This window comes from Lacerta agilis, chromosome 8 (genome assembly GCF_009819535.1).
Source record: "Lacerta agilis isolate rLacAgi1 chromosome 8, rLacAgi1.pri, whole genome shotgun sequence".
NCBI lineage: Eukaryota > Metazoa > Chordata > Lepidosauria > Squamata > Lacertidae > Lacerta > Lacerta agilis.
The window spans coordinates 75,088,077-75,114,386 of NC_046319.1; the positions used below are offsets into that span (position 1 = coordinate 75,088,077).

At 48.2% G+C, this 26,310-nt stretch overlaps 1 protein-coding gene across 1 annotated transcript in view; it reads left to right on the forward strand.

The window, feature by feature from the left end:
* The window catches only part of BCL3 (BCL3 transcription coactivator), a 29,894-nt gene extending 15,976 nt beyond the window's left edge, over positions 1-13,918 (forward strand). The window contains exons 4-9 of the mRNA XM_033158352.1: positions 824-1,025; positions 3,035-3,123; positions 9,062-9,139; positions 11,491-11,658; positions 12,121-12,241; positions 13,014-13,918. Coding sequence (XP_033014243.1) covers positions 824-1,025; positions 3,035-3,123; positions 9,062-9,139; positions 11,491-11,658; positions 12,121-12,241; positions 13,014-13,528 — 1,173 coding nt within the window. The 3' untranslated portion in view covers positions 13,529-13,918. The remainder of the gene's footprint in view (positions 1-823; positions 1,026-3,034; positions 3,124-9,061; positions 9,140-11,490; positions 11,659-12,120; positions 12,242-13,013) is intronic.
* Positions 13,919-26,310: the final 12,392 nt, after the last annotated feature.

The following is a 26,310-nucleotide window of genomic DNA, read 5'->3' on the forward strand; positions in this document are numbered from 1 at the left end:
TATCCTTGCCAATGATTTTAACTGTTTACAATGGTCTTTTTAATATATTGAAAATTTTACTCCAGTCTTTTACAAATACTTGAACTTCCTGGTTTCTGATCTTTCCCATCGGTTTTACCATCTGTGCATACTCCCATCAGTTTAGTCTGCCATTCTTCTCCATCCTTCCATCTCTGGGCTAGAAGCATTCTCACAGCCATCGTCACATACATAAAAAAGCTTTTCCTGTTATTCTAAATCCAATTGTCAAGGCTTGCATGACCCTTATCTAAAGCAGCAAACATGTACACAATACTGTGAGCTGCTTCTATGGAAGAGACGCCGTCATCCATTTTGATCCATCATGGCTGCTTCAAAGCATGCCTGAAACATACCGCAGCTGCTGGCTTTGACGGATATGAAGGCCTTGGAGGGCCCAGATTAAGAACCTTAGTTATAGTAAAGGTAAAGGGACCCCTGACCATTAGGTCCAGTCGTGTCTGACTCTGGAGTTGCGACGCTCATCTCGCTTTATTGGCCAAGGGAGCCGACGTACAGCTTCCGGGTCATGACTAAGCCACTTCTGGTGAACCAGAGCAGCGCACGGGAATGCCATTTACCTTCCCGCAGGAGTGGCACCTATTTATCTACTTGCACTTTGATGTGCTTTCGAACTGCTAGGTTGGCAGGAGCACGGACCGAACAACGGGAGCTCACCCCGTTGTGGGGATTTATCTACCACAGCGCCACCCGCGTCCCGTTAGTTATAGTAGACCTCTATAAATACATAACCAGCAGCCACCCGCATTCACAAAGAGTTTCTTTTGTCCCCTACAAACTCCAGACCCCCTTACACTTGGCCGTCATCACAGCCCAGCCAACTCTGGTGAAGCTGCTGTTGTCTCACGGAGCGTCGCCCATGGTGCTGGACCGCAATGGGCAGACCGCCCTCCACCTTGCCTGCGAACACGACAGCATCCATTGCCTGCAGGAGCTGCTGGATGGGAGCCCGGGTCCTCTGGATCTGGAGGCGCGAAACTTTGAGGGTAAGCGTGGAAGAGGAACCAGGAATGGGGTGTGGAAATGGGTTGGTGTGTTGATTGGGACCCAAGGATATACCGGTAACTCCCCAAACCGCTGCCCTAATGAAGTTTGGAGCTTTGGTTAACTTCCATCCATCGTAACACCACCCATGGTCATGGAACTTCTCAATTTGAGCACAATGGATGTGTTACTTGAACCCTGGGCAGTTGAATTTTAGTAGTTATGGGGGGGTCCCCACTAGCTGTAGATTACTGTGATCTGGGTAGACTGTATGGAAAATGGCGGTCTTGGAGATCAAAGCCAACATCTTCAACTTTCTATGGCAGCTGATTTTGGCCTCTACATAGTATAATCATGAATACATGGATGGATGGATGGATGGATGGATGGATGGATGGATGGACAAAACATGTCTCTCCCGTATCGGTCTCTATAGCCACAGCAGGCACTGTAACCTTCCTTGACTTCACCCCCCATGGTCTCCCAAGAAAGACCTATGCCAATCAAATGAATAAATAAAATGCCGTTATTACTGTAGCCAGTGTAGATCCCTTGGCATATTTTATATGTGAGCAGCAGGAACCTCTATTAGGCATCCTGAACTTGCTACAGCTTACAAGCCGACTTCAAGGGTAGCCCCACACAGAGCACATGGCAGCAATCCAGCTGTGAAGTTAACCGGTGCATGGATCACAGCAGCTAAGCTATGTCTTCTAGGAATGCCCGCCATCAGCAGTACCAGCTGAAGCTGGCAGTAAGCACTCCTTGCCACTGAGGACATTTGGGTGATGGAGATAGGTGTAAGCGCACACCCAAGCTGGGCAATTGCTCTTTGGGAGGGAGCACAGCCCCATCTAAAAAAGCAGGTTTCTGTATTCCTGAACCTAGGAACCAACCAACCACAGTGATTCCATCTGACCAGGGTTCAGTGTCAGTTTATTGGCCCTCATCCAGCCCACCGAGGCACCCAACCTCCAGTCTAAGGCATGCACAGCTACTTGTGACTCAGTTGCAACAGAGAAACAGAACAGGCTGTCACCTTGCCCACAGACTCCCAAGGACCACTTCCAGCAGCTTCATACAGATGTTAAATCTAGATGTTTGGCGCCTGAGATTACTTTTTTAGGGCCCACCCAACTCTTCTGGCTGCAAATTGTTTTGATTTTAATATTGCATTTTTCAATTGTTGTCACCCACCCTGTGACCTTAGGAAGAAGGACGGCTAAGAAATCTAATACAGCCGTACCTTGGAAGTCGAACGGAATCCGTTCCGGAAGTCCGTTTGATTTCCAGGATGTTTGGGAGCCAAGGCAGGGAAAGTTGAAAGCTTCTGCAGCCAATCAGAAGGTGCAGAAGCCACGACGGACATTCGGGTTCCAAAGAACTTTCACAAACCAGAACAATCACTTCTGGGTTTGCAGCATTCGGAAGCCAAAACGTTTGTCTCGCAAGTCGTTTGACTTCTGAGGTACGACTGTAGATACTAATTATTATAGTATCTATAGTATAGTATATAGTTTTATTATTAATAATAATAATAACAATCTGCTATTTTTGCATACACCAGCAATTAAAGTCATCTTTTCACATAAGCTTAAAAGCCCCAAACTGCACACTTCTTGAGGTGAAGTGAGCAGAGCTGTATAAAGTATTCCAAATATGATTGCAACATAGGGTACTTCCTATTATTATTATTATTATTATTATTATTATTATTATTATTATTATTACCATACACTTTTATATACTGCTTTCAGTCACAAGGAGACCTTAAACTGGTTTACATATAGCAGTCAAAGTCATCTAAACGTAAATCCTGAAATACCATTTTAAACCACAGCGATAAAATTATTATTACTACTGCGTTTTCTGCATCATTTTGTTTTGTTTCCACATTTTCTAGTCATTATATGGAGGAACTATCCTGCCTCCGTGAGACAGATAATCCTCAGGTGTACATTTCCTTCCTTCTTCAGTCGTCTCATTTCTTTCTCTCTTGCATTTTGACCAGGTTTTACACCTCTCCATGTGGCTGTTGGAACCCAGAATCGTGACATTATTCTGACTCTGCTAGAACACGGGGCAGATGTTGATGCTGTGGTAAGTAACTACTGGAGCTGCACTGAACGTTCTCAGAAGACGTTGTTCTGAGGAAAATTGAAGACGGGTTTCCTTTTTCTTGCTCTGCTTAGAAGAGGAAGGCCATTTCGCAGAATTTTCTCCAACATTTGTGGCGGCTGCCATTTCCCTCCCACAATGCCCTGCAACAAAGCTAGGCCTGGGGCATTATGAAGGATGCAAAATAGGGCCCGGGCTACAAACAAATACACACACAGGCCACATTCAAACCATCTATGTAAAGCACTATGATACCACTTTAAACGGTCATGGCTTCCCCCCAAAGAATCCTGGGAGCGGTAGTTCGTTAAGGGTGCTGAGAATCGTTAGGAAGCCCTTATTCCCCTCCCATAGCTACAATTCCCGGAGTGGTTTAGCGCTCTATCCCTCTTCCCAGGGGACTCTGGGAACTGAGGCTATCTGAGGGGAGCAGGGGACCCCTCCCAACAATTCTCAGCACCCTTAAGGAACTACAACTCCCATGATTCTTAGGGGGAAGCCATGACTGTATAAAGTGGCATCATAATTCTTTACATGGTTTGACTGTGGCCACACACACAGTCACAGAGGGAGAAAGAAAGAATTTGTCCTCCCGTCATGACTAATGACGAGCCCTACTCCCAAGAAACTGTTGGGGGATTTCCCTTCCTCCGAGAAATTCAGTGAAATCCACCTTCCCCCTTCCAGAAAAGGGGAAAAAACCAACAACCCACCCAGTAGTTGCCCACAAATGGGGTGAAGAATTTTGAGAGGATGTCTTGCTCACAGCTCTAATATTGCAGGGTTCAAGAGAACTCTGTCCAGGAGCTGGATAGCTCAGTTGGTTAGAGCGTGGTGCTGATAATGCCAAGGTGGCAGGTTTGATCCCTGTATGGGAAAGCTGCATATTCCTGCATTGCAGGTGGTTGGACAAGATGAGCCTCAGGGTCCCTTCCAACTCCAAGCAAAGCTTGCTGCCTGCATAAAGCTGTAAATTTCAGCAAATGTGCATCTGTTTCCATAGCTTGTTTCTTTGCTGAGGGGTTACAAACACTTCGGGTTACAGACTCCGCTAACCCAGAAGCAGTACCTCAGGTTAAGAACTTTACCTCAGGATGAGAACAGAAATGGCGCACAATGGCGGCAGCATGAGGCCCCATTAGCTAAAGTGGTACCTCAGGTTAAGAACGGACCTCCAGAACGAATTAAGTTCATAACCAGAGGTACCACTGCACAGTGTTTTACAAGAGGGCAGGTCCCTGTCCCGAGGAGCTTACAATATAAGATTCAGTACAATGGCGCTTGGAGAATGGATTGTAAACAAAGGGTAGGAGATCTACAGTGTTGTGCCAAGAGCTCTGCAGAAGCAATGGCTTTGAGGAAGGATTCTGGAGGAAGCGGAGACGAAATGGGCACCACAGCGCTCCTGGGCAAGCGAGGCAGGGTGGGTGGAGTTGTTTGAGGACATAAGAGCTGATTAGACAGCCGCAGGTGTGGAGAGTTACTTGCTCCTGCAAGTCACAGGGAGAGGCTGCGCTCGGTCATCACGGCCCGTTTGCTAGACAAGCTGCTGAACGGTGCCTTGTCATGGCTGTGAGATTTCAACATCAGACTTCCAAATCTCATTGCCTGCAGCCTCAGGAGATGACTTGCATGTGAAAATGACCCAACACAGATTAATCACTGCAAGCAAGATGTCCCCCCCCCTCTATTTCCTTAGTGTAAGAAGAGCCTGTCTGTTAGAACAAGCCAAAGGCCTATCTAACCCCGCAGCCTGTTCTCACAGTGGCCAGTCAGATAATAATAATAATTTTAGGGACGCGGGTGGCACTGTGGTCTAAACCACTGAACCTCTTGGGCTTGCTGATCGGAAGGTCAGCAATTCGAATCCCCATGATGGGGTGAGCTCCCATTGCTCGGTCCCAGCTCCTTCCAACCTAGCAGTTCGAAAGCACACCAGTGCAAGTAGATAAATAGGTACCGCTGTGGCGGGAAGGCAAATGGCGTTTCCATGCACTCAGGTTTCCGTCATGGTGTTCCATTGCGCCAGAAGCGGTTTAGTCATGCTGGACACATGACCCGGAAAGCAGTCTGTGGACAAACGCCGGCTCCCTCAGCCTGAAAAGCGAGATGAGCGCTGCAACCCCATAGTTGCTTTTGAATGGACTTTACCATCCAAGGATCCTTTACCTTACCTTAATAATAATTTTATTATTTATACTTGGCAGCTTCCAACACACATAAAAACTTAATAAAAAGTCAACCATTAAAAACTCCCCTGAACAAGGCTGCCTTCAGATGGCTTCTAAGCTTCTAAAAGTCAGATAGTTTTTTTATCTCCTTGACATCTGATGGGAGGGCGTTCCACAAGGCGGGTGCCACTGCCAAGAAGGCCCTCTGCCTGGTTCCCTGTAGCTTCACTTCTCACTGGGAGGGAACCTCCAGAAGGCCCTCGGAGCTGGATCTCAGTGTCCGGGCAGAACGATGGGGGTGGAAACGCTCCTTCAGGTATACTGGGCCGAGGCCGTTTAGGGCTTTAAAGCTCAGCACCAACACTTTGAATTGTGCTCGGAAACGTACTGGGAGCCAATGTAGGTATTTTAGGACTGGTGTTCTATGGTCCTGGCGGCTGCTCCCAGCCACCAGTCTGGCTGCCACATTCTGGATTAGTTGTAGTTTCCGAGTCACCTTCATAGAATCATAGAGTTGGAAGAGACCACAAGGGCCATCCAGTCCAACCCCCTGCCAAGCAGGAAACACCATCAAAGCATTCCTGACAGATGGCTGTCAAGCCTCCGCTTAAAGACCTCCAAAGAAGGAGACTCCACCACACTCCTTGGCAGCAAATTCCACTGTCCAACAGCTCTCACTGTCAGGAAGTTCTTCCTAATGTTTAGGTGGAATCTTCTTACTTGTAGTCTGAATCCATTGCCCCGTGTCCGCTTCTCTGGAGCAGCAGAAAACAACCTTTCTCCCTCCTCTATCCTTTTATATACGTATTTTTTGCTCCATAAGACTCACTTTTTTCCTCCTAAAAAGTAAGGGGAAATACCTGTGCGTCTTATGGAGCGAGTGGTGGTCCCTGGAGCTGAATTGCCCAGGGGCCAAAAGCAAATTGTGCTTTTTATTTTACAAAGAGAAAAAGGGGTGTTGAAAGGACCCGCTCAGCAGCTGATCAGCAAGAGATCGGGAGAGAGATAAGAGTCCCCGGCTCCCTTTCAGCCCCGCCCTCCTTTGTTGAATGTGCTGCAGAGGGAGGTTGTTTGTTTCCCCAGGACATGTGACTGGCTGATTAGATTATCTGTCTGAAAACAGTAGAAATGGCTCCCTTTCCTTAGGATTTTTCAGAAATGTGAGTTAAACCCCATAAAAATGGGGGTTTTCCTCTTTGCTTTTCCCCCTTTGCAAAAGGAGCTTTGCTTTTCCCCCTTTGCAAAAAAAGCTGCAAAACCTTTAGCTGATCCTCAAAAAAAAAACCAACCCTAGGGCTTTTCCCTTTGCAAAAAAAGCTGCAAAACTTTTAGCTGATTCTCAAAAAAGGCCTTTTGCCTTTGCAAAAACAGCAGCAAAACCTTTAGCTGATCCTCCAAAAAAAAAAAAAAAAACCCCAAACCCCAGGGCTTTTCCCTTTGCAAAAAAAGCTGCAAAACTTTTAGCTGATCCTCAAAAACAAAACAAAAAACAAAACAAAACGGGGCTTTTAGAGGAGGAAAACCAGAAAAATATTTTTTTTCCTTGTTTCCTCCTCTAAAAATGAGGTGCGCCCTATGGTCCGGAGCGTCCTATGGAGCGAAAAAATACGGTGTTTGAACATGGCTATCATATCACCCCTTAACCTTCTCTTCTCCAGGCTAAACATACCCAGCTCCCTAAGCCGTTCCTCATAAGGCATCGTTTCCAGGCCTTTGACCATGACTCAAGCTAAGCCTAGCCATTGTGGCTAGTAGCCATTCCTAGCCTTTAACCTCCCGGAATTTGTCTGTTCCTCTTTTAAAGCCATCCAAGTAGGTGGACGTCACTGCCTCTAGTGGGAGGGAGTTCCACAGTTGGCCTATGCCCTGCATGAAGAAGATCATGCTTGATCATCCCCTTCGATCCTGTCGGTTACCATTTTCTGAACCTTTATTTATTTAAAAGCACTTATAAACCACTCAGTATTTTTTAAATCTCGAAGTGGCATGTGACTGAAAAAATGTTTGTTTGTTTTTAACTCATCAAAGCAAAAATACAGTACAAAACCAGCGAGGCTGGTCTAAAAGCAAATTCAAAACAGGAATTTGGAGAATTCAGATGAATCAAAGTGTTTATGTCCTCTGGCATTGACTCATTTGCAAAAAAAATTCCATCGGCATAGTCGGGCTGCAGTGAGGTCACCCGCACACTCATCGAATGGTCATCAAATGCCGGGCAATAAACAAACTGATTGAAACAGATGTAAATCAGGCTTTCCCCCTCCTCAAAGCTTACCTTATTTGTTGTAAAGCCCAAACTACTAAGTGCTGTGCAAGATTTTTTAAAATGCAGCAGATGCTCCCTGCAGACTTGCAAACCTGAACAAGCGCACACACAAAAATAATATAAACTACAGTCAGATATACCTTAAGGGCTGGAGACTGAGCCATCCTTCTTAAACAGAAGCCTCTGGATTCCTTATTCTCAGTTTATAGCTGTGCAGTAACATGCAGGAGTATACTATATATTCTCGTTGGGGGAAAAGGTGGGGGATAAATAAATAAACACATACTCATGTGTGTACAGCTCATTCGGTAAAGCCTGAGGCTCTTAATCTCAGGGCCGTGGGTTCGAGCCCCACATGGGGCTAAAGATTGGACTAGATTAGGGTTGCCATATTTCAAAGGGTGATATTCCGGACACAAAAGTTACTGAGTTTTTCTTTGCAAGATCTCCCTTAAAAATGAAGTTTTTGAGCTATTTTTTAGGGAATTCACCCAAAAAAATCAACACTTCCAGCATGGGTTGCCATACGCCCAGGTTTTCCTGGACATTTTAAACAATTTTTACACGGACACTGTTTCCGACAAACAAATCCCAGATATGTCCGGGAAGTTCCTGACGTATGGCAGCCCTAGATGACCCTTGTGCTCCCTTCTGACACTAACATTTAAATTTATGCAGATCTTTTATTTTTTTAATAAAATAAAATAAGCCACCATGCATTTTATTGAAATATTCTTGAGGCACAACAGCAGGGTATAGATGCAGATAACAGTGCCAACCTGAAAGAGAGTTTGACGGAAACTGATTCTGCACTGAGGAGATACTGATTGCACCTTAATTGACCCCACCAACCCTGCTAAGCAGAATCCGAGCTTCCTCTTTCATCTGTTGTTGTTTAAGCTGTCGTTCTTTCTGTGTGCACACATTTGCCGGTGAATGGGTCCATTTGCAGTGTACGCAAGGGTGTCGACATACTGCTCTCGCCTAATAGGACAGGGCCTGAATGTGGCAGAATTAACAGATATGTGAGTTCCCCTCCACACACACACACACCCCTTTAAGAACAGAAAGTACCTCCTAATGCAAATCTAATTTCAAAGTCACAGAGCTACAAATCCCAGAGTTCCTCTGGCAATTGTAGTTTTGGGGACGAAATGGCGGCTCTCCTGACAACTCTCAGCACAAACTGCAGCTCCCGGGATTCTGGGATTCTGTTGAAACAGTATCCTGGTGCTATAAATGTATAGTTCTGGTGGTCCCCCGGTTCATTCTCTTATCTCTGCTACGGGGCAGGACAGAGGGCAGCTCCGGCCCTCCTTACCCTTTTCTGGTGGCCCTCTAAGCCACTATTTTTGGGACTGGAATGGGTCGGAGGAAGAGGGTTGTGAATTCTGTTCCATCCTCCCTCCCGTAAATTGAGAACTGACGCAGGATTTGACCGAATCTTTACTCTCGCACCATTGTGGTTCTCTCCCCACCCTAGGATATTAAGAGCGGGCGGTCTCCGCTACTGCATGCCGTGGAGAACGATAACCTGGAGATGGTTGAGCTGCTGCTACAGGTAAGCTTCTCTCACATCTCCTCCTCCACCCATAACCCCTTGTGACCGTTTCGTAAGAGCCGAGCACCCTTGTTCTGCCCCAAATTGCACACATTAATGAACGCAAACCTCTTGAGGGGCCGGCCCCAACATTGGGCAGAGGTGGCGATAGTGTCAGGCGGCAGATTCTTTAGGGCAGGAAGTGGTGTTGAGGTGTTGGAGAGCACAGCTGCGTGGGCAGAGCAGCCAGCCTGGCTGTCAGGAGCCAGAGTCAGGAGTAGGTCAGAGATAATAATAAAAACAACAACACCGGTGTCGGTGAGCTTTTTATTCAAAGAAACCAAAACAGCACAGGCCTAGTGATTGCAGCAACTCTTCTCAGTATGTCTTGTCCCAGTGAGGCAGTTGCGAGGACTGACGGTTCTTCCCACTGCTCCTTTCTCCACCCCTCCCCAGAAAGCAGAGGTAGGGTTGCCATATTTAAAGAAGCTTTTGGGGGGGGGGTCAAAAACCTGGACATTATTTTTTTGATATTTTTATTATAGATTTTACAGATACAACAAACTAAAACACAAAGTCTCCAATTACAAATACAAGTCAGACGCAAATACAAAACTTAAATAAAGTTATATACAATAATTATTTTGATTATAGGCGTCATATTTTCCCAATTCTGAACAAGGTATATTATACATGTACACATACAATAAGCACAACTAAGAAGAAAATAAGTAAAATAAAAAAATAAAACAAACAAAACAAAAACCTGGACATTTTGACGATTTCCCAAAATCCCCCCTGGGCGCTAATTCCGTCATTGGAATCCCAGACACGTCCGGGAAATTCTGGTCATATGGCAACACTACCTGAGACTCCTTCGTCTTGTCTCTCTTTGCTCTGCCCTCGTCATTTCTCTACATTCATGGAATTGCTGTCCCTAGAAAGGCTCGCCTGGTGCCTTCCTTATAAACCTTTGGGCACCAGGCAAAAATATTGTTCTTTAACCCGGCCTTTGGCTGATCCAGTGCCCTTTTAAAATGTGTTGCGGGCGGGGGGAGGGGCTATTGGATTGTTCTTGTTTTCATTATGTATTTTGTATTACCGGTACATCTATTTGTCTCAGGGCAGTTATGACATAAAATCACAATATAAAATCACAAAATACATAGTAAAAACAAAACAAAAAAACAATCCAGTAGGAAACCCCCGCCCCCACCCCAACAATAATAAGTTCTGGCAGACCAGGGGAGAGGGGAGCGTACCGCAGCAGGAGGCACGGATTCCCTGGATTCTTCAGCAGCCTGCCTCATCTCTGTCTCCTGGCCCCCCTCCTCTCCTGCCTCTGATTCTGGTCTGCTCTCTGCCCCAGCCTCTTCCTGCTCACTAAGCCCTGTTGCCTCCCAGTCTTCTTCCTCCAACCACTCATAGTCATCCTACCACCAGTCCCCTGGCTCTGAGCCTTCTTCCCTTTGGGGGTTCCCCAGCTGGTCCCTCTTAACACTCCTCAACGTCCGGCCAGTTGTAATATCAGTGCCCTGCTGGCCTGGTCAGCTTTTGTATGTGAGATGGGCATGGTGCCATCTCAACCTTTGGCCTTGGGCTGGCGCTGCGTAGACCCCACTCAGAGCCATCTTAACCATAGGTGCCAGGGGTGTGGGGGACTCAGGCCCTGGGCTCTCAGGGGCGCCAGGCTGAGAGTCCGGGGCCCAAGAGTTGGAGGCCGGGGAGAGCTCGCCTGTCGGTTAGAGCGCTGCAGCAGGCTCTGCTGCAGGCCGCTCTGCGCTGCGAGTTCAGGGGTGAGCGAGCCAGCGAGGTGCTGAGGTAGGCAGCCAGCTCCGCCGTCCTGCGCGCCTGGGATTGACGTAGGGCTGTGGAGAGGCTTGCCCAGCGCACGCTGCTTACACCACGAGGTACCCGGCTTCGCTCAGTCTCCAACGCTGATGCCTCAGGCTGCCTTGTCGCACTGGGCTCCTTATGTTTCCCGTTTTCTATTCCTGAGCAGAGATAAGCGTGGTGTCAGCTCCCTAAAAAAGGAACATAAGGACAACTCTGGGCAACCTGGAGGTGGGGGGGGGGGCGCTTAAGACAGCTGTGACCCCTGTCCAAATTGGAGAAACAGGCTGCGTGCTCCAGAATCAAAAGGGCTACAAATAATATTTAAGTGGAAAATGCTTATATTTTCTCAAATCTAACTGCGGCATCACTGGATAAAATTCTGCAAACCTAACAGGCCTGTCCTCCAGTGGTTTTCCCCAACGGCCTCCTTGCCCAGGGATTTTCTCTTATTGTTAAACATGTGGGAGCGTTAGATTCCCTCAAATCTGCCCCCAGCCATTCTGTTAATGTGTCCGTGTTTCTCCCCCACTTTGCAGCACAGAGCCAACGTCAATGCACAATCGTACGGGGGCAACACAGCGCTCCATGCGGCCTGTGGGCGGGGGCTTCTGGAAACCCTGCGTCTCCTGGTGCGCAACGGGGCAGATGGCAGCCTGAAGAACTACCACAACGACACCCCCTTGATGGTGGCCAAGAATAAAAGGGTGAGAGGATACAGAGAGAGACAGAGGAACTTCACGATGCCTCCGTCGGAGCTTGGCATTCGATTCTGGTCACCAACACCTGCCGTTTGTTAAGCAATTTTTAGATTGTTCAGTTGACTGCGCATGCGTCATCCAATGACCCTGTAGTGTAGGTCAGTGCTGTATCGCAGAAGGGAAGCCTGAGGCTGGGAGCTGAGGATTCTTAGTGAGCTCCTGGCGGTGGCGAGATTTGAACCCGCAACCTTCCAGTTCGTTGCTCACAATCTCAGCGTCTGCACTGCACTGGGAACTGACAAGTAAGGAAATAGTCCTAGGAGATCTAAAAGGTGGATTGGCACTCTGGGAGAGGGTGACTGCTTTACGGACATGTCAGGGCGCCTGGTGTTCAAGGCGAAATCTTCCGAGCGAGCTGAGCAGTTGGGGAATTTTCTTTTAAATCTCTTCTGCCTCTCCCATCATCAGGTGATCGACATCCTGAGAGGAAAAACTTCCCGCCCTGGGCCGCCGCCTGAAAACATCCGCGAGGGTTCGTCCCCAGCAACCAGCAATGCCAGCTCCCCTGGTATCCGACCCGTCCACACTGGTGAGTAATCTCTTCCCAAGTGCGAGACAGCTGGCCATGTTTTCATCCTCAGTCCTGGATTAAAAGGGGTGTGAGAATTTGTATCTGAGGCAACAGACACTCTCGAACACACATGCCAAATAGGGAGCATTGTGCAAGAAGAATTGAGGTCAGGGAGTATCCTTCATGTAGGGCTGAACTCTGCCAAGGGTAGATTAATCAACCAAACCTTTAGTTGATTAACCAATGGGGACTTAAAAAAAAAAAAACCTCACCAATAACTGACAGGATAGCAAGTTAAGTGCAGTCGTACCTCGGAGGTCGAACACCTTATGACTCGAACGTTTTGGCTCCCCGAACACCGCAAACCCAGAAGTGAGTGTTCCGGAACGTTCTTTGGAACCCAAACGTCCTCCACAGCTTCTGATAGGCTGCAGGAGCTTCCTGCAGCCAATCGGAAGCCACGCCTTGGTTTCCTAACATTTTGGAAGTCGAACGGACTTCCAGAACGGATTCCGTTCGACTTCCGAGGCACGACTGTACACATTTTTATTTGTTTTGAGGCTATCATGATTTTAATGTATGATTTCCCATAGGAAATTTCTCCCAATAGCTTTTGCTCAGTAGCAAGTTATGTTATGGTTCCTTTAGTATCTCAGAGAAGTGTTGAGGCTTTGGTAATAGGCAAAGCTTAAATTCCACTGAATTTCAAGTTATTTGTCATTTTTAACCAATTAAGTTCTTCTGTTGGGTTGACTGTGTTATTCTTCTCTGTGCTTTTGTCTCCCTCCAGGCTTGCTGAGGGCTTCTCCCGATTCCTGCCCCACCACCCCAAGCCCCGCCCAGACCCCGAAGCCCCACAGAGCCGTGCAGTCCCCCAACTCGGCCAATCAGAAGCCCGAGAGCACCGCATCGACCAATGGGCCTTTGACACATGGCACCTTGTCTGGGGTGAAACTGGAAAGGAGCCCGACTCCGCCCACACCAGAGCAGCCAATGGGATTTCCAGGGATGCCCAAGTTCTTCCTGCCAGTGGCTGAGAGCCTGGTGGATCCCGCCTTCCACACCACCCTCTACCCCTTTGCGTCGTCCAGCCACAACTATTCGCCGCACCACCTCTGCCTGCTTCCCGCCGGCATGCAGCATTCTGTCATATCCCTGCCCGCAGCGCCCCAAGCCAATCGGATTCACCCGCGGGGCACAGAGGTGGACCAATCACAGACGCTGCTGGACTCTGAGACCCCGCCAGCTGCCGACCTCAAAGGGCAGTGGCCAAAGAGCAGAGACAGTGGTCCTGGCGGCAGCTGACAGGAGGAGATCGAGGGACTCCCTCCTGATTCCTGTACAGAGGGGGCTTCCCACTCGATGCTGTGCCTCACCAGGCAACAAAGGGCCAACCCGTCCTAGACTTTTGCTGCTATGGGTTCCTGGCGCGAAAATGGCACTTGTTTGCGGCTTCGGGACCCAGAGGGCCGCAGCTCTGACCGATGAGACTCCTGATCTCAGGGTTGTGGGTTCGAGTCCCACATTGGGCAAAAGATTCCTACGTTGCAAGGGGGGGTGAACAAGACGACCCTCGTGGTCCCTTCCAACTCTACAATTCTATGACAAAGCTGAGATGATCCTATGGGCAGTGGTGGGCCAGTCAGCTTGACCCCCAACTACAGTCCCAGCAGCCTTCCATACTCGGGTCTTGCTGCTTCTAAGCAGGGTTGTTTTTGCACGTTTGGAAGGAGGTGGAACTGCACACCCCATTAAAAGGTAGCGCTGTATGCAAAACAGATCTTCCCTGGTAAGAGCTAGGAGGCACAAGTTTAAGATTTCTCTCTCAGTCTACTCCAGGGGTAGGCAACCTAAGGCCTGTGGGCCAGATGCGGCCCAATCGCCTTCTCAATCCAGCCCACGGACGGTCCAGGAATCAGCGTGTTTTACATGAATGGAATGTGTCCTTTTATTTAAAATGCATCTCTGGGTTATTTGTGGGGCCTGCCTGGTGTTTTTACATGAGTAGAATGTGTGCTTTTATTTAAAATTCATCTCTGGGTTATTTGTGGGGCATAGGAATTCGTTCATCCCCTCCCCCCCCCAAAAAAAAATAGTCTGGCCCACCACATGGTCTGAGGGACAGTGGACCGGCCCACGGCTGAAAAAGGTTGCTGACCCCTGGTCTACTCTCCCCACACACTGCCCTTACTCTGCTCAGTAACACTGCCAGCAAGACCAGAGGCAGCCAAATATTTAAAGGTAGCACCCCTGTAGACATCCTGCCAGAGGCAGATTTAGAGCACAGCAACTGGTTCCCCCGCACTGGGCTGGAAGCCTAGTGGGTGCCGCAACCATGACAAAATGAATTGAGCAGAACAGAAGGTGAGAGGCAGGCGGGCACCGAATTTTGGCCTCTTGCAGGGCACTGCTGGAATTTGAAAGGCCGAAATCCACCCCTGATTTCTGCCCCCCTCCACCATTGGTGGAGAAGCAGCAGCAGCAGTGGTTTCCAGTGAGAGAGCGTTAGATTTTGCTGATTTCGCTGGAACCCGGCACCAGTGGCCAACCAGCAGCAGCGAGGAAGCACAACGGCTCGGGAGGTGGGGCTACCTTCCCATCTTGCCTCAGGCGGCAAAACGGGATGCGCCACCCCAATTGCCAGGTTTCCTGGCCGTTTACAAAACCACGGATTTCAGGAAGTGCAATGTTAACGTGGTGGTGGTGGCGGAGAGGGAAGAAGGTGACGCAAGGAACTTGGAAAGGGGGCGAACAAGGGGGTTTTCTGAAAGTTTGAGCCAGAGAAAGAGGAATGCCGGGTGCATTTTAAGGGACTGAAATACCAGAAATTCCCAGACGGGTTATTGTCTTTAGAGGAAGTTGTGGAGGTGGAGATGATTAGTCAGGGCAGTGAGATGATTAAGGGAGGGAAGGATGAGGTGTGGCTGGCTGGCTTAGTGGTCCTCCTGGCTATCAGATCTCGCCTGCAAGGAGGACCGTCCTCCTTCCTGCCCAACTTACAAAAGAGATTGCCAACTGGGAAGAAAGAGGGAGTCACACGCAACTTTGTCTCGAAAAACCCCTCCTGTGAAACGCACCACTTGAAAAGTCACAGGTTCAGTCCCTGATATTTCTGGGCGGGGCTGGGAAAGACTGAAACTGGCTGCCAATCTGTGGAGGTGATGCTGAGCTAAATGGACCAATGGCCTGGCTTGGTATAAGGCAGCTTCCCCATCACTCTTGTTGGTATTAACCCTTTCATTCCCTGGTTCCACCACCGACACCCCCACAAAAAAAACCCAGTAGCAAGGTCTCAGATCCTTCTCTTCCCAACCCCCAACCCCCCTCGCAATCGTCTTGCCAGATGTTCCTTCTCTGCTTCTGTGGGACCAATACTTGAAAAGTACTAGTAACACCCTCTGCTCATCCCGTGGCAAGAAAACAGGATGGGGAAGGGTCTTTTCCATATTTGTCAATAAAGTATTTTTTTCTATTTTCAAAAGCTGCATATGTGTGTTTTGGGGGACAGAGGTGAAGGCAGCACCGACGGATGGGGGGGGACAGTGGGAGGCCCCATTAGCTAAAGTGGTGCTTCAGGTTAAGAACAGTTTCAGGTTAAGAACGGACCTCCAGAACGAGGTCTACTTTGGGGGCCTACTTTGAAGGCCTATAAGGTATGTATGCTCGAATATTTCTCGCTGTCCGATTTCTGTGACCATGCACTGAACTTTCCAGTCACACCTTGTCAGTGGCGTCGCTAGCCTCTGCGCTGCTGGGGGCGGTGGCAGCGCAGAGGCACCCCCTGGGGGAGGGGCACGACCCGCGCGCCGTGACGTCATCATGACGTCACGACGCACGTGTATACAGAAAGGGGGATTTCCCCCTTTCCGAGGCTTTTTTTCGGCGGGGGGTGGTGACCAGCGAGGAGGGGGTGACAAGCGCACCCCCCCCCCCGCTGGTCGCCCCCCCCCCCCCCCGCCGAAAAAAAGCGGCGGAAAGGGGAAAAAGAAGCAGAGCGGCGCTTAAACGCGCCTGCTCAGCTTCCTTTCCAGGCTTTCCCCGCCCCCCCGCGGTTTTTTCGGCGGGGGGTGGTGACCAGCGAGGAGGGGGTGACAAGCGTGACAACCCCCCTCGCTGGTCGGCCCCCCCCCCGCCGAAAAAAAGCGGCAGAAGCACCCCATCCGTGTGCTGCTGCTCCTGGGGTGACGGAGGGAGCGGCGGTGCGTGGGAGTGGCGGGAGGGGCCGCCGCTTGTCACCCCCACCCGCCACTGCTCACCCTGTCACTGGGGGCGTACCGCCCCCACCGCCCCTCCCCAGCGACGCCCCTGCACCTTGTAGTTTCCTTGACTAAAGAAACAAAATTTAAAAATTCCTTTCAGTAGCACCTTAGAGACCAACTAAGTTTGTTATTGGTATGAGCTTTTGTGTGCATGCACACTTCTTCAGATGAAGGAGTAACTTGACTAAAGAGTTAACTTCACGGACAACAGAGCCACACATCTTTCCTGCTGACCTGCATCGGACACCAGCTTCTCCCATACCCGGTAGACACAGCAAGATCCTTGCTCTGTACCTCGACTTCCTAGGTCACATAATGCCCTGTACTTAGAGCTCAGCTCTTTTTATCTGCAGAGGGAGGGCCCATTCATTCACCCTTTCATTCGCATCTCACATGGCTCCTCTGATCCTGTGTTGTGCTAACGGCTCATTACCCCCAGACTATTGCCTCAAAGGAAATTTGACTCAATTAACTCTTAACTCATGTTGGTTGCCTGGGATTATCATGGTCTAATACTTTAGGACAGTGGTGGCGAACCTATGGCACGCGTGCCCAAGTGGGCACGCAGAGCCCTCTCTGTGGGCACGCGCGCCATCGCCCCACTGGTCTAGGCCCTGCGGCGCGAGGGCGAGGGGGCGGGGTCTCCCGAGCGGTGCGAGGGCGAGGGGGCGGGGTCTCCCTAGTGGCGCGGGGTCTCCCGAGCGGTGGCGCGGCGGCGGCGTGTTTTGGGCGCCACACTCCGCGAGGGAGCCCCGCGGCGGGGCCGAGAGAGAAACGCCGGGATGTGGAGGAGCAGCGCCCGCGCCGCCTGGTGAGACGGGGGGGGGGGGAGCAGAAGGGGGCGGCCTCCCTCGCAGGGCTGGTGTCGCGGCGCCTCAAGCCACAGGCCTCAGGCCCAACCTCCCCCGCCTTAGCAGGACGCGCAGAAATTCAGGATTCCTTTGCGCAAGTCAGTCAGGCCTCCGTGGTGGAAAGGCTGTCACAGGGCTGCAGCGATGGGACAAGGGCGGGAACCTGCACCTGCCAAGACTCACTCAACAGAAGAGCCACAGAGGGCACGGGAACCCTCCCTTCTGTGGCCCTTGCCAGAGTGGCAGGCTGAGGAGAAAACAGCATCTCCTCTTTCTCTCCCAGCCACTGATGGAGGATTTGCTGGAAAGAGGCTGAGGAATGGGGTGCCGTAAGCCCCCACTTCCTGTCTGAGCCTTGGCTAGGAGTGTGAGGAGGACAGAAGGAGTATTTTGCCTATTCCTGCAGCTTTGGTGGCAGGTGGAGGTGCCAAGTTTCACTCCCCTCCCGTACCTTAAAAGGGAGGCACATTTAGTTTCGTTACTGTAATGCATCATTATGATGGTATAGTTTGCTTCTTGAGGATTTGCAACTCGCCATACAATTTCCACTTCCAGGTGTGGCCCTCAGGCTGTTATAGTGTGTCTCCGATCACCCTGACTGCAATGGGTTGGAGCTATTGCAAAGCCTTGGGGGCCCCGAGCCTCGCCCGCCCTCCGCCAGGCCTCCAACTCTGGGGTACTCCTCCCAAAAAAAGCTCTCCCCCATTATCCCCCGGATTGGCACTTTGTGATAAATCATTGGGTTTTGGGTTGCAGTTTGGGCACTCTGTCTCTAAAAGGTTCGCCACCACTGCTTTAGGAAGTTTGCCTGGCTTAATTACCTTTTAGCACACGCCAATTCCAGCAGATCAAAAGCACCGAACACAAACACCTTAATACACATTGGGTCCAGCACCGTTCTAACACAAGCCGTAATTAAATTCTAACACTAGCTCAATCCAGGAATTTAAGGAAGTTGGGCTCATAACAGTATGCTAATGTGCTGGCTCATCACCACCACTTGCCTTCCTTTGCAGCTGTTGATGCCACGAGTCTGGTTCATGCAACAGCGGGCTCTGGCTGCGGCTAGTAATGGCTAAGAGCAGAGAGAAATGGTGTGCTGCCCTCCAGGCGCAGTTGGACTACAACTCCCATGAGCCCCAGCTAGCGTGGCGATTAGTCTGGGGTGATAGGGCTTGTTGTCCAACATCGTATGCAGGGCATCACATTGCCTAGGACAGGGGTGGGGGGGAGCACTGATTGGGGAGCCCTGCTAAAGTCATTCCCCGATTGGAAGCTACAGCTGTCAGTCACAAAATGAAACCACCTTCCTCCTCCTGGAATTTGTCATTTAGGGAGAGTTTGCCATGGGAGAATTTAATCTATCAAACTGTGCACTTAAGGTGGGGGGGGGGAGAGGAAACCCCTTTTAAGTGGGTCCAAAGCGTTGGAGACCAGCTGCGTCACTTTGGACCATTTTGGATCAGGCCCACTTCGCTTTGTTTACCTCCAGAGTAGGCCGTTTCACAATATGTTGTCTTTTATAATTAATCCAACTGATTGAGCACTGCCCTGGAATTCTAAATAAAATTACAATAATAAAACAGAATAAATAAATCTGTCCTGCCTTAGAGGGTTGTGGCAAACTGCTTTCAGCAATGGAAATGTGCTCTTTAAATGCTAGCAATTATGATTAGAACTTTTTGCAGGCAGAGTTCCTGAAATATGAAATCCATAAAAGTCACAAACACACAGCAGCGTTGCACAAGTCCAGAATAACTGTGTGGTATCTTGGGATTGCTCCCTGATGAATTTAGAGCTGAAGCAGTAATGTCAACAGCTTGTGTGTCAGTTTGGACTAACTTTGTGAAGCCATTCCCGGAAAAAACGGAAAACAAAAACTCAGGGTAAACAAGACAATACATTGTTGCCTTTCCGTGGAAGTGACTGGCAGAGATTCAGAGACCACTGATTCTGCAAAATTCATTCCTGGCTCCTTCCTTCCTAGAGTAACGCTTGAACCAAAATGAGGAAATAACCAGGATGAAAAAGATTGCACAAACTATGAGATTGCATCTTGGAAAAATGTACGGTAGACCCAGTCATTTGGGAAAAACACATCCTAACCTGCTCCTGCCTAGCGCAGTCGTGCCACAGTGGAATGAGCAGAACTCATTCAGACTCTCAAGGTGTCCAGAAGGGCTGGTAGCCACATGCCTGGAGGAAGCCGGTCGGCATTCCTTGATGGATGAATCAACCCTGTGCTCCAAGCTCTGAAAATCTGTGGTTGAAGTCAGCCGGGTCTGTGCGTGATGTCATATGGTGGCTCCAGGTGGTGCCATTTAAACTGGTTCAAGGTAGCAACATTGTGCAGTGGTTAGAGTGATGGGAGACCAGTGTTCAAATCCCCACTCGGCCACAAAGCTCATTGGGAGACTGTGGTCCAGTCACTGCCTCTCAGCCTAGGCCGCCTCGCAGGGTTGTTGTGGGGAATGAACGAGAAGTTGGAGAGCCATGTACCCCACCTTGAGGTCCTTGGAGAAAAAGGTGGGATCGAAATGCAGCAACAACAACAAAGTGTATCCTCTGGGGTGAGTTGGAGTGCTTGGTTTTAAGGAACAGCAGAGGTATATTAGGCATATTGTAGCATTCTGGAGAGAAGTGGAAGGACACAATTATTTCTGGATACAAATGTTATATGCCAGCAAAGGGTATCCTAAACAGGACATAGAATCCAACAAGTTCACTGGTGCTGGTGCGGCTGTCTCTCTCTTTTTATTTCAAATGGATTTTTATCAGGGTTTTATTTTTTTTACACAAACTTTGACAATATTCAGTTCACATTCAGTATAATAATTTCTTACATTTTCACTTCCTATCTTTACGCCTGTGACGTTCCTGTTGTGTTCCTTTATCTGCTGCCACAGCTGCCAATTATTTTCAACCGCCTTATAACTTATATTGTAATCATTCATTTATTCTCCTTCCCTTGCCTATTATTCAAATCAGGCTCGGGATTTCATTTCACTGTAGGTTTTTTTTCTTCTTCTTCAAATATCCCGAAAAGAACCTCCGCTCTTCGACAAAAATTATCATCTTTGTGGTGTCTTATTTTTTGCTGTCGACTTTGCCATCTCTGCATAGTCCATTGGCTTCAAAACCCTTTCTTCTTTCGTTGGGACTGCTTCTCCTTGCTTAACCATCCCTATAATCCCTGGAAGAAATGCTTGGGTATAGCTATTTTAAACATCTTTCTGTATCTCATGGCGAAAGCTTGGGCTCTCAGAAGAAAACAAGAGAGCTGCAGGTATATAATAATAATAATAATAATAATAATAATAATAATAATAATAATAATAATAATAATAATTTATTATTTGTACCCCGCCCATCTGGCTGGGTCTCCCCAGCCACTCTGGGCAGCTTCCATCAAACATTAAAATACATTTAAAATATCACAGTTAAAAAACTTCCCTAAACAGGTATTCAGTACAGCTCTTCTTACTTCCTTTTCACCTCTCTCCCCTACTCCTACAGCAAAGACCGTTCATGCTGCCTTCTAGTGCTTGCAGTAAAGTCTCATTTGCTTGCAGTAAAGTCTCATTTGTTGTGGTGAGTGGGCTTGCATGTTCCTATGACCCTTGTGTGTGAAGCCATCGGGAATCTCATACTCCCAGCAGGGTCACAGGGAAACCAAAATGCTTGTTTACAAAGCTTTTGTACTACCAACCTTACTGTATGCTTGTGAAACATGGACCGCTTATAAACGCCATCTCCAACTCCTCGAAAGATTCCATCAACGGCGTCTCCAAAACTTTTACACATCACTTGGGAAGACAGGCAAACTAATGCCAGTGTCCTGGAAGAAGCAAAGTTTGCCAGTGTTGAAGCAATGATTCTTCAACAACAACTTCATTGGACTGGTCATGTTGTGCGGATGCCTGATGATCGTCTTCCAAAGCAACTACTCTATTCCGAACTTAAAAATGGAAAGCATAATGCTGGTGGTCAACAAAAGAGGTTTAAAGAATCTCTCAAGGCATTTTTTTTAAAAAAATGTAGTATAAACACCAACAATTGGGAAACACTTGCCTGTGAGTGTTCCAATTGGAGAACAGCCTTTACCAAAGGTGTCATGGGCTTTGAAGACACTCAAACTCAGGACACAAGGGAGACATGCGCTAAGAGGAAGGCACGCTTGGCAAACCCTCACTGTGATCAACTCCTGCCTCCCACTGTGGAAGGATGTGTGGATCCAGAATTGGCCTCCATACAGTCACTTACGGACTCATTGTTAAAACCGTGTTTAAGGGAGACAATCTTACTCAGCTATGAGTGATCACCAAAGAAGAAGCAGCAGTAAAGTAAGGATGCTTAAGGAAATTTATTCCTCTCCATTCTGACGTAAACTGACCTGATTCCCGCCTCCCAGATTAATGTGCAAATTGAAATGATCCATCAACGTTCAAACTCTGAATTCACCAGGTCTGATAGTACAGTCCTTGGCTCTCAAATACACCAACATGCGCATTTTAGGATAATAAGCATTTCATAGAATCATAGAGTTTGAAGGGACCCCCAAGGGTCCTCTAGTCCAACCCCCTGCAATGCAGGAATCTCAGCTAAAGCATCTGCTTAAAAACCTCCAAGGAAGGAGATCGGCACGCAGAGATAGAAAGTGGCTTTAAACATTTATTTTTGCTGCGAGTTTTTTTTTTTCCTTTTTTCTTTTTAACATCAGCAGATTAATGTAGATCCTGGACAGAAGGGACTTTTCAGTGAGCACACGTGAGTCTGACACAAACCAGAAATAAAAACACGGTGGCGATTCACGTGCTAGGACCGTTCAAGATCAATGTCATCGCACACTCTGATGTGGGAAAGCAAAATTTGGCGGAAATTCTCTCCGGTCCATGGGAGAAGGAAACAATAACAGAACAATATCGCCCCATGGTGGTTGCTGCAATGTGGCGAGGACATGATCTCTTTTGGGACTCTCCTCCCGCCCTCCTCTGCAAATATTTTTTGGGCCAGGCTCCAAGGTAAGCCGAGAGAAGGGTGGGGTTCCCAGGTGAGCAGATAGCAGCTGGATAGACAGGTACAGCAAGTCACGTCCTCCACCTCGTCTCTTCAAAATTACAGGTGGGTAGCCGTGTTGGTCTGCCATAGTCGAAACAAAATAGAAAATTCTTTCCAGTAGCACCTTAGAGACCAAACTGAGTTTGTTCTTGGTATGAGCTTTCGTGTGCATGCACACTTCTTCAGATACACTGAAACAAAAGTTCAGATACACTGAAACAGACTTCTGTTTCAGTGTATCTGAAGAAGTGTGCATGCACACGAAAGCTCATACCAAGAACAAACTCAGTTGGTCTCTAAGGTGCTACTGGAAAGAATTTTCTATTTTGTTTCTCTTCAAAATGTCAGCCAAGAACCGGGGGAACACTAAGATGGCTCAATGCAAGACAAGACCCCACTCCCTTTAGACCCCAGATGCACCTGGTATTCAGGCCCGTTGGCGCCATCCCATCGTAAAATAGATCAAGGCAACTTGCAACACAAAATTCAATTAAACACACACACACACACATACTGTATATGAAACATAATTAAATTGAACAATGTTGGCTAAAAAGAAGGCCTGTTTTAAAAGCACTGTTTTCGAGAGACATCTGAAAGTAGGTATGGGCGGTGCCTGCCAAACCTCTTGTGGCCGGGAGTTCCACAGGGCAGGGCTTGCCACACTAAAGGCTCAGTCCTTGGTGAACCTCAAGGATATGGGGAACCACCAGAAAAGCCCCCTCAGAAGATGCCATCAATCAAGGGATCAGGTGGTTGTTGAGGTAGTTTAGCCCTTTGTGAATTAACACAAGGACCTTGAACCTTGCCTGGACTACAACTCCCATTGTCCCTGACCATTGGCCATGCTGACTGGGTGGCCACAGGCCTTTATTCCATGTTTCTTGCACTTCCGTCTCTTAGCAAATACACCTAGTGACTCGCCTCCTCTTCTCCCGATTCCCAAGCTTTCTACTTTTATTTTTCTCACGTGACACGGAAAGAGAACATTTTCCACCCTATAACATTTTTTTGGGTGTGGGGAGGAATTAATTGAGGCCAGAGCATACATAAGCAGGTACAAAGTGCCTTTCCCTTTCCAAGCACCACCAACCCTTACCCTTCCGGGAGTAGAAGCTATCAGAGCCAGGGAAATTCCCTCTCAGGGATCAAGGAAGGTGATGGGGTTCAAAGTCTGTCTGCTGATTTTACCTCAGAGGCTCTGATGTCTCTCCTCTGCCCAGAACCAGGTGCCATGGGAATGCATGTGGTGGTTGATCTGTTATGACGGAAAGATAATCCAGTTCTTTGGTGTCGAAAGCTAGGATTCGGAGCAAAGATTGGGGAAGGCCTTGCTCAAACAAAGCTCAGCTTAGTTCCAGAGCCTCTTGCCTTATTAATTCCCTTTTTATCCCATCCTTTTATGCAAGGCACTCAGTGTGGTGCCCGTGATTCTCCCCTCCGTATTTTCACAACAGCCCTATTGGGTAGTACGGATGGAGGAGAATATCGGTTCTCTTCACGTTTGAATGAAAACCTACTAAACCGCACTTCCTCCAAAAAGTATGCAAACGTATCTTTTCCTTGAAATCCACACACCGTGTTTGGGGAAAACTGCTTGCAAATTTTTTCTTTAAAAAAATGTGAATATTGAGCAAAAAGGGCATACAAAAAGGGCACAACAGGAGACAACGCTCACCAAAATGCTGACAGGTTTTTGCGAGGACTCTTAAAAAAAACCCCAACAGCATCGCACACTGATGTGGAAATATGAATGGAAAAATGAGAAACTGAGCAAAACCAAAACTAACATATTGGCCCATCCCTTAGAGGTGGGTTAGACTGAGAGACAATGTGTTACACAGGTACACAATGAGTGTTTCCTGGCTAAATGAGGATTTGAACCTGGGGGCCCCCAGTCACAGTCTGACATTCTAACCACTACAGGGCGCTGTCTTAGAAAATAATCTGCCCCACTTGCTCTGCTTCCTGTTTCTTCCAGGGGCCAGCTGATACATTATCTTATCCCCATGGTAGGCCGCTTCTGCAAAGTGACTCTCCTCACCTTGGTGAGTAGTGGTTGCAGATTTCTATTGGGTCTGGTGGGGCAGAAGGCAGGGAGGGAGGCCACCAGTAGGTGGCGCCAGAGCTAATGACAGGCAGAGCCAATTCCTCCTGGGTTTGTCCCCATTCTCCACCCGGCAGAGTTGCGCAAATGCAAGACGGACACTCAGGCCACATGGACGACCCGGACAGATTGGAGAACTGGGACCCAAACCAGCAAAATGAATTTCAATAGGGACAAATGCCAGGTTCTACACACTAAGGCAGGGAAAACCAGCTACTGTACACCAATACAAGATGGGGTGCAGGATACTTGGCAGCAGTACTAAGATCTGGGGGTCTTAGCAGACCACAAGATTAACATGAGATGTGTTATGTATTGAAGTTCTCACCCTAGGCCACTAGGGGTGTGTGTATATACCGTAGTTCATTCTGCTGCTGTTTTCACTCAGGTCTGCACATGCAAATGAAGGATTGAAAAGTGACGTTCAGGGATTGGGTAACTACAGAAAGTTGTTACTGTTGCTTGTAGCTGAATTCTATATAAGCAGGCTGCTGAGCTCTTCAACTCACTTCTGTTCCAGCCTGAGAATAAACAAGAGCTGCTTGGAAATCACTGTGTCGTCTGCTGTGTCCACCCACAACCTAACAAGATGCAGCAGCAAAAAAAGGCTAATGCTATTCTATTGATCACTGGAAGTAATAGCACTGTTTATTCTGCCTTAGTCAGACCCTACCTGGAGTCCCGTGTCCAGTTCTGGGCACCACAATTTAAGGAGGATATTGCCAAGCTGGAATGTGTGCAGAGGAGGGAGACCAAGATGATCAAGGGTCTGGAAACCAGGCCTTGTGAGGAATGGTTGAAGGAGCTGGGTATGTTTAGCCTGGAAAAGAGGAGACTGAGAAGAGATAGGATAGGCATCTTCCACTAAAGCACCCGAACCAATGGATCCAAGTTACAAGAAAGGAGATTCCGACTAAACATACGGAAACACTTTCTGACGGTAAGAGCTGTTCGACAGCGGAGAGGTCTCCCTCGGGAGGTTGGGGACTCTCCTTCCTTGGAGGTTTTTAATGGCCATCTGTCATGGATGCTTTAGTTGAGATTCCTGCATTGCAGGGGGTTGGACTAGATGACCCTTGGGGGTCCTTTCCAACTCTACGATTCTATGATTTCCCACCATATATTAAAAGCACTGTGATGCCACTTTAAACCAGCACGGTTTCCCCCACAGAATAATTGGAGCTGCAGTTTGTGAAGTGCGCTAGGAGTTGTCGGGTGAATCTTTGGAGTTCCCCATTAAACCGCTCTCTGTGGGTAACCACGAAGGCAGCTTGTTCTTTGTGTGTCATGGAGACTCCCCACACATTCTTGCTGTTACAAAGCACCTGCATGGTGCCAGAAATGGCCTTGCATTTTTCTTTTGTTGTGAGAATTATAAGGTCTGAGATATAAAATAAATGTTCATAAATGTACCAGGCAAACACATACATAAATATATAAACCACATGTCTGAAACACTACAGGCAAATAGTCCTAAAGCCATTTTGACTCTCCCAAATTGACCTCAGATGTTTCTTTGCAAGGAGGAAGGAACTGGGAAAACATCCCCATTGTCTCTTTGCTCACAAATCCTGTCTTAAGGGCAAAACAAAATTTTTAAAAAAATCCTTCCAGACAGTAGCACCTTAGAGACCAACTAAGTTTGTTATCGGTATGAGCTTTCGTGTGCATGCACACTTCTTCAGATACTCATACCAATAACAAACTTAGTTGGTCTCTAAGGTGCTACTGGAAGGAAATTTTGTTTGTTTGTTTTGACTATAGCAGACCAACACGGCTACCTACCTGTGTCTTAAGAGCGTATCTGTGTAT